At 38.4% G+C, this 9,016-nt stretch overlaps 1 protein-coding gene across 1 annotated transcript; it reads left to right on the plus strand.

Annotated features, from left to right (window-relative positions):
• Positions 1-7,082: 7,082 nt before the first annotated feature.
• Positions 7,083-8,736, plus strand: Utp3 (UTP3 small subunit processome component). Its single transcript, XM_046428704.2, has one exon. The coding sequence runs from the start codon at positions 7,255-7,257 to the stop codon at positions 8,665-8,667; it is 1,413 nt and encodes a 470-aa protein (XP_046284660.1). The 5' UTR covers positions 7,083-7,254; the 3' UTR covers positions 8,668-8,736.
• The last annotated feature ends 280 nt before the right edge of the window (positions 8,737-9,016 follow it).

The raw sequence follows: 9,016 nt of genomic DNA on the forward strand, positions 1-9,016 counted from the left end.
TAAAAAAAAAAATTTTGGTTGTTGATAGACCTTTATTTTATTTATTTATACGTGGTGCTGAGAATTGAACCCAGTGCCTCACACATGCCAGGCAAGTGCACAGGCTGTTCCCTGATTTGTCCATTTTTTTATGTTTATACATAACCATCTAGTCTTAGTGTGCCTTGAAGAGAGATTTCAGGAACATGTTTAAAACTGGTATTCTGGGGCTGGGGATGTGGCTCAAGCGGCAGCGTGCTCGCCTAGCATGCGTGCGGCCCGGTTCAACCCTCAGCACCACATACAAATAAAGATGTTGTGTCTGCCGAAAACTAAAAAAAAATAAATATTAAAAAAATTCTCTCTCTCTCTCTCTCTCTCTCTCTCTCTCAAAAAAAAAATAAATAAAACTGGTATTCTTTTTTTTTTTTTAATATTGTATTTTTTAGTTATCGGTGGACACATCTTTGTTTGTATGTGGTGCTGAGGATCAAACCCGGGCCGCACGCATGCCAGGCGACCGCGCTACCGCTTGAGCCACATTCCCAGCCCAAAACTGGCATTCTTTTATAAGAGAGTTCCAATTTGTTATTGTTCTAGCAATCAAAAGAATTCAGCTATTTTACAAGTTCCTTATTCTCATTATGCATGCCAAAAATACATCAGGAAAGAAAGAAAGGAAGCCTCAAATAAATGAAATGTTTTGAATGCTTACTATCTGCATAAAAAAATACTCAGTAACATGGAGATTTATGAATTAAAATTACTGCTCCTTATATTCAAAAAGTCTGTTTGGAGAGATAAGATCTATACACTGATCCCTTCACTCAAGTAGTCACAAATTCTTTCTTGGAATGGGCTTGGTAATGAAGATTGACTCCAGGGCCTCACACATGCCAGACAAGTACTTTTACTAAGCTGCGCTCCCAGCCCTTTTTTCAATTTTATATTGAGACTGGGTCTCACTATTTGCCCAAACTAGGCTCAAACTTAGGGTCCTTCTGCCTCAATCTCCAAAGTAGCTGTGATTATAGGCCAGAGTGTCTGGCCGAACCTAGATTATTGAAATTTAAAAAATGACTTTGTGGGCCCAGCCTTACAGGGTTCATAAACATAGTAAAGAGAAGCAATAAATATAAACAGAGATGTATGAAACATTATGAAATGCAAATAATGACGTTCTTCACCCTTCCTGGGAAGGTCAGGAAAGGCTGTTAAGATAACGTTTATAATTAGTCTTAAAAGATGAAAAATAGTTTTACAGAAAGCATAGAAGAAACAACAAGTGCAAAGGAAAGGAAGCAGGAAAGAGCACAGCCTACAAACGTCAATATATATTGTGGGACAGTGCCAAATGAAGATGTGGTGGCAGTGAGTGCGGTAAGTGGAAGTTTAAGACCTACACAGGAGTCAGGCCATAAGGCTCATGAGCTTCTTTCTATAAACTCTGGGAACTTTGTGAAAGACTTTTAAGTTAGGGATTGATACAGTTAAACTTTTTGTTTGCTCGTTATTTTGGGTGGTTTTTTTTTTTTTTTTTTTTTTTTTTTGGTTTTTAAAAAATACTTTTTAGTTGTAGTTGGACACAATACCTTTTTATTTAATTTATTTATTTTCATGTGACGCTGAGGATTGAACCCAGGACCTCGCACATGCTAGGCAGGCACTCTACTGTTGAGCCACTACCCCAACCCCTGCTCATTGTTTTTTTTTTTTTTTTTTTTTAATTGAACCTCACATACAGTGAACAATGCTCTACAGCTGCTGATACATTATCATTACTTGTCCATGAAATGTTCCTCTTCAATTCCTTCTGATCTCCACTCCTCATACCATTCTTTGCCCCTCCTTAAGCAATTGTTCTTTTGTGTTTATATTACTTTGTGTGTGTTATCATAAAATGCATATTATTATAGTGTTGCATGTTTATTTTATGTGAATGGCATCCTATTACATATAACATACTATTTTTTATTTTTTGCCCTTAGCACATTCATATTGCCATGTGGATATATAACCCACTGCTTCCAGTTACTGAGTGGTTAAGACCATAAGTAGGATAGTAAAATGACCATAAAATTGTATGTTACTTTCATGGTAAATGACCATAAAATTTATCATCTGAACCATAAAAGTGAAAGGTGCTCTCAATAATTACACTGGAATAACAGTTTTAAAGGGCTGTCCAGGGCAAATCAAAACCATGGTCATCCTGTGCTCCTAAAATCCATATTGTTCATCTGTGACATTTTACTGAACTACTCTTCCAGGGATGGTCATGCAGATTATCTCCAAATTCCTACTACCAAAAAAAAAAAAAATCTTTTCAAAGATCCTAATAAAGACCCCCTTATAAATAGACATGAATGAGAATTCTAAACCAAAACATTATCTGTAATGATTTATAAATATCTGACACAGATCACTACTGAATGTAGAAAAAATGAATAAAGTGATAAAGAAGTAAATTACAATGTTTGGAGAGTAGAGAAGTAGAGTAGTTAGGTTAGTATGAAAGGTTTTCTTAGGGAATTAATGAAAGGTATGGATGGAAAGGATGTTGTGGGACAAGATTTTAGGAAGGCCATGTATGCTGTGAATTTTATCTTGATATGAAATGAGAGTTACTAAATGTTTTTGAACTAGGGTATGGAGTTGACAGAAATGGAAAATACTGGAACTTCTGATACTGATACTAGGAAGATATTGAATCAAATATAGCACAGACACTAAAAATTAGGAGACCTAATAAGGGAATATTTGAAAGCCAATACAGTACAGTAATTATAGAACAGCATGGATTCTAGAGCTAATACTGGTGTGTTTGTTTTAGTACTGGAGATTGAAACCAATGGCACTTTTACTAATAAGGTATATCCCCAGTACTTTTTTATTTTTATTTTTTTTTTTTTTTGAGACAGGGCCTCACTAAGTTGCTGAGGCTGGGCATGAATTTACTATTCTCCTACTACCATGCCTGGTACTGTGTGGGTTCAAATCTACTTCTACCACTTACCAGTGTCACCACATCATTTAAGTTCTATGTGCCTCCATTTCTTCAGGTACAAATTAGAGATTATAATAGTACTTCTTCCACAGGTTAACTATAAAGACTTTATGACAGAACCTTGCATGTTATAACTACTCTTAATGTTAGCTAACAATATTATTGTTTCAATAGTCCAGGAAGAAATACAGATCAATTTAAACAAATCTGGTGGAATGCTTTCAACACCCAGAATACATGCCCTTAGGGAAGTACCCAAGTATCACATTATGTGTAATTCATAGAATCCTATCTTTCACAATAAGACAATACCTTAAATGGCTTAGAGTAAGGCAAAAAGGAAATTTGTTGGTCTCCATTATGTGTAGTTTGCTAACTCCTGAGTCACACATCATAAAAATAATCATTCAAGTTAATGACAAATTGTAGATGCCACAAATATAATAGCTAAATTAGGCTCAATGGTGCATGCCTGTAATCCCAGCAGCTCAGAGGCTGAGGCAGGAGGATTGTGAATTCAAAACTACCCGCAGCAATGGCAAGGCACTAAACAACTCAGTGAGACCCTGTCTCTAAATAAAATACAAAATAGGGCTAGGGATGTGGCTCAGTAGTCAAGTGACCCTGAATTCAATCCCAGTACCAAATATATATATATATATATATATATATATATATATATATATATATATATATACACACACATACACACACACACAAGAGCTAACTGTCAAATGTTAATCAGTATTTATTCATTTTCTATGGAGACTCAGTGTTTTTCTTTTTAATTTTCATAGGCTTATGATATCATAAAGCCATAAACCCATCTATTCAAAAATACAAATTTTCAACAACAAAAATTCTTTACCTAAGTGTTCAATAATTCTCATATTAGACTTAGGAAAGGTACAACGGAACTGCTAGAATTGAAGAACTGATTTCTAAGCTATTCTTTATTAAAAGTAAGACTGTTAGAATATAACACTTTCTGAACATTCATTAAATATTGAAACTCTGTTATTTAGATAGGAAATATAAAACTTAGTGTAAACTAACTAAATAATATTAGAGCAATATGATCATTCCCAATTAAAATATTCAAAATAGTTTCCAACTTACATATAATAAAATGTGTATTCTGGTCCAAATATGACTATAAATTCTTAAATAATTTGCATAAAAATGAACAGAGCAATTGGTATTTCTTTTATGTAACTAAATAAAATAATATTTAGGTATAAAAAAATTTAACATATTTAGAGCAAGTATATAATTATAATCATAGTTTAGATGCAACATTCTTTAAGCAATATTCCCAAAGTAACAACCTAGAAGTTTCTTATAGCACTGGGTTTAAGACACACCCTGCCCTATTTTAGTAATCTGTATATGTGTGTTATTGGGATTTTTTTGTGATAGTTTGTTTTTTGGTACTGGAGATTGAACCCAGGAGCACTAAACAACTGAGCCACATCCCCATCCCTTTTTATTTTTTATTTTGAGATAGGGTCTCCCTAAGTTGCTTAGGGCCTCGGTAAATTACTGTGTCTGGTTTTGAATTTGCAACTCTCCTGCCTCAGCCTCCCCAGCCACTGGGATTACAGGCATCCTTCACCATGCCTGGCTGTATATGTGTTTTCTTTTCTACCTTGTTTTAGTACTGGGGATTGAAACCAACGGCACTTGGGGTGCTCTTTGAGGCCATGTCTTCTTTCTACTTCAATAAATGCTCTGTAACTAATTTGTTTTTGGACATATTACAGTATATATTGTGCTACAAATAGTAAGTAGCTAATATATGCTGAATGATAAAAATTAAAACTTAACATTCAAAAATTAACTTCATAGCCCAACATGGTGGCATGCACCAGTAATCCCAGCAGCTCTGGAGACTGACACAGAAGGATCACAAGTTTGAAGCCAACTTCATTAACTTAGTCAGACTCTGTCTGAAAATAAATTTAAAAAAAAAATAAGGGTTGGGGATATAACTCCATGGTAAAGTGCCCTGAGTTCTATCCCACTGCCAAAAGAAATTTTTAAAAGTATGTCATGTACATTTCTACTCACATTTTCTATTCATTAAACTGTATTTTGTAAAATCTTATACATGTTTAAGAATGCTGAAGACACCATTAAGCAATTTTAAAACATTAATTCTAAATGTCCCTTTTCTAAATTTTGTATTGTTTTTCTAATGACACTATACTTTCTGCAAAGAAATGGTATGTCACCAGAAGTTCAGCTTCCAAAACATGTGAAGGTATTATTAATTTTGAACCCATCATATGCAATGTCTGTAAACTTAAACATTAAATTGCAAGGCAATTCTTTTGTATCTCTAGCCCTGACAATACTTCTGAAGACCATTTTGACTAATTCTTCCCTTATTACCACCTTCTTCAAAATACTTTAATCTGTGCTCCTGGGGTTTTATCATCCACCAGCAAAATCTACCCTCTGGAAAAGAACATAGACTTACCTACACTTTCACTCACTTATGTAAAGAGGCAAAGGAAAGTCTGGTGTAGGATCTGTCTCTGGTTTCTGTGTTGGATTTCTTTATGTAATTTTGCCAAGATTCTGTTTCCACATGTATAAAATTAAAGTCAAAATTAATCATTCCAGGGCTGGGGATGTGGCTCAAGCGGTAGCGCGCTCGCTTGGTATGGTGCGGCTCATTTCGATCCTCAGCACCACATACAAAAAAGATGTTGCGTCCGCCGATAACTAAAAAATAAATATTAAAATTCTCTCTCTCTCTCCCCCCTCCCTCTCTCTTTAAAAAAAAAAATAATAATAATCTTTCCTGAAATCCGTTCTAGCTCAGGTTATCTCCCTTAAACATGTTTATAATTGTGTGCATTTATTATTCATTCACTCAGCTTTATATAGCACCTAAAACAGGTAATCAAATACTGTTATTTTAATACTTATTTGTTGACTGAAAACCTATTCTATGCCAAGCATTGAACTAGATGATTGAAATCTAAGATCCACCCAGTGCTATTAAGGAACTTGAGAGAAAAACAACTGGAGATCAAAAAGAAAAGTATAGCTAAAATTCCCCCAATTTGGGCAGAAATATCAAATCCTTTTAAATGTGGCTGGTAAGTACAGGGACATAAACACTATGTTGAGTTTTCAGTGTTGAACTCTGGCTAACCCAGGAATGTGTGCTTATGTATTCACAGTACGTACCCCAATCATAATTTAACATGTTCTCTAGGATTCGTCGATGAATGTGAGTCCCCTGCCAGAATCCAAGAGCGGGAACAACATCTGCTTTAGTCACCACTGTTCTCTCACTACCAGATATGCTGGCCGGCATGCCTTTCGCGCTTTACGTTGAAAAAGCCGCACTCTATGCACTTTGACTAAATGTTACAACTCCACTCTAAATAATAAGGGATCCATTCTTTAATAAATACAGTCTGCCCCTGAAAGTTAGAATATGATTTCCCAAGCATCTTGGAAGACCATGTTCATGTTTTTCCAGCTCAAGGAAATGCCTTTTCCCCTAAATAAAAGAATAGACCCCGGGAACCCACCGGAGTTCCTCAGGAAGAGTCAAGCCCTATAGCGGTGCTTGACTCCCACCGTCACCCCTTAGGTCACCTAGGATTTTCAAATCTTTAGGGAGTGGGGCACTGAGACCTGCGGGCAGGGAGACGCAAGATGAGCTCAGCCCAGAGACCACCAGCCTTCGCTCTCGCGGCGACGCGGCCATGAGGATTTAGTAGCCCATTGGCGCCTCCGCCTCAGGCTGTGGGTGCTCAGGAATACGCCGGTCCTGGACGTGGGGGAACTGCGCCCTTTACTGGCCAGTGCGAACTCGCCTCATGGAGCTGTCACGATTCAGAACCCTCCCTCCCCAGCCACGCCCAGGCTCGCGAGATAAAGTACGGAAATCTCCAGATAGGGCTCTGCGGAACGGAATTTCCTCAACATGTTGTTCCTACACGGAAAGATTTTAATTCGCCGGAATCGACTGGCATTAAGAGGACACCGCGAAAAGGAAAGCGCTATCACTGTGACTAGGCTTACTGGACCGACCGGAAGTCCTAGTTGACACGCCACGCGGAGAGCATCCTGGGACCGGAAGGAAGTGAGAACTCCAGAAGCCGATCTGGACGTCAGTAAAGTCGCGTGGTAAGAGGCCCGCGGCGGTTTAAAGCTGCTTGCTGCTAGAACGTGTGGTTCGTGTGCCGAGGCCAGAGTGGCCGAAATCCCGGTGTCGCTGCAGAACGTGAAGCCGAGGGAGAGCCATGGTTGGGAGATCCCGGCGGCGGGGAGCGTCCAAATGGGCAGCTGTGCAAGCCAAGGCAAGTGGCACCACCGCGTATGAAAATGAAGATTTAGGATCGCCACCCTCACCTGGAGACTCTAGCTACTACCAGGATCAGGTAGATGATTTTCATGAGGCACGATCTCTGGCAGCCCTGGCCAAGCGCTGGAGCGAGGTTGAGAGTGGGGATGAGGAGGACAGTGATGAGGAGGAGGAGGTGCTGGCCTTAGACACTGACGACGAAGATCGAGAGAGTGAGGGGGATGAGGAAAATGATGATGATGATGGTGATGGTAGTGGAAGCTCCGTGCAGAGTGAAAATGAGGCTTCCGTGGATCCCAGTTTGTCGTGGGGTCAGAGGAAAAAACTTTACTATGACACAGACTATGGTTCCAAATCCCGGGGTCGGCAGAGTCAACAAGAAGTAGAGGAAGAGGAAAGAGAGGAGGAGGAGGAGGCAAAGGTAATTCAGCGGCGTCTAGCCCAGGCCCTACAAGAGGATGATTTTGGAGTTGCCTGGGTGGAGGCCTTTGCAAAACCAGTGCCTGAGGTAGATGAGGCTGAGACACGGGTCGTGAAAGATTTGGCTAAACTTTCAGTGAAAGAGAAGCTGAAGATGTTGCGAAAGGAATCACCAGAGCTCTTGGAACTAATAGAAGACCTGAAAGTCAAGTTGACAGAAATGAAGGATGAGCTGGAGCCATTGTTACAGTTGGTGGAACAACGGATTATTCCATCCGGAAAAGGAAGCAAATATCTGAGAATCAAGTATAACCTCTACCTGAACTATTGTTCCAACATCAGTTTTTATTTGATCCTAAAAGCTAGAAGAGCCCCTGCACATGGACATCCTGTCATAGAAAGGCTTGTCACCTACAGAAATCTAATCAACAAACTGTCAGTTGTGGATCAGAGGCTGTCCTCTGAAATTCGTCATCTACTCAAAGGTGATGCTTTAAAGAAAGAACTGAATGCAAAAGCAAAATTCACCAAGGCCAAGCCAAAATCTGTTTCAGAGGCTTCTGCTGCTTCAGCTATAGATCTCTCTGATGGTTCCGATATTGATGAAGAAGATGCATTGAAATACTACAAAGAAATGGATGACAGGCAAAAGTTTAAGAGAAAGATAGAAGAAAATAGCATTGAAGAACAGGCTCTTGAAGATCAAAATGTAAAGAGAGCCATTACCTACCAGATTGCCAAAAATAGGGGACTTACACCTAGAAGAAAGAAAATCGATCGCAATCCCAGAGTGAAACATAGGGAGAAGTTCAGAAGAGCCAAAATTCGAAGAAGAGGCCAGGTTCGAGAAGTTCGTAAAGAAGAGCAACGCTATAGTGGTGAATTATCTGGCATTCGTGCAGGAGTTAAAAAGAGCATTAAGCTTAAGTAAAGTTTTTCCTGAACTTACATAAGGTTTTTGGTAATAATTTTAGATCAATAAATTTTTGTTTTAACTGAAGTGATTGTATTTATGTATACTATATAATCTTTCAAAATGTTTGTCAACAGGGATATTTTGCCTGAGTTATTGATTAATTTTATATGCTGTTTGATTTACATTAAAGTCTTACTAAGGAACTGAGGGAGCAGTATGAAGATGCTTGGAGAAAGAGTGTTGAAAAAAAGTTCTCCAATATTTTGTCAGGTATTAGCCTAAGAAAATTTCCCAGCTGATTGTGGAACTTTACTGAAACTTATTTGTATAACTTTTCACATTAAGAGAATGCAACTCTGGCAGT

The sequence above is a fragment of the Marmota monax genome, unplaced genomic scaffold, assembly GCF_021218885.2.
Source record: "Marmota monax isolate L192 unplaced genomic scaffold, Marmota_monax_Labrador192_F-V1.1 WCK01_AAM20220418_F8-fsc00132, whole genome shotgun sequence".
In the NCBI taxonomy this organism is placed as follows: Eukaryota; Metazoa; Chordata; class Mammalia; order Rodentia; family Sciuridae; genus Marmota; species Marmota monax.

Excerpts from the sequence above, each read along its gene's own strand:
- Utp3 (XM_046428704.2), top strand. The coding sequence starts at position 7,255 with ATGGTTGGGAGATCCCGGCGGCGGGGAGCGTCCAAATGGGCAGCTGTG.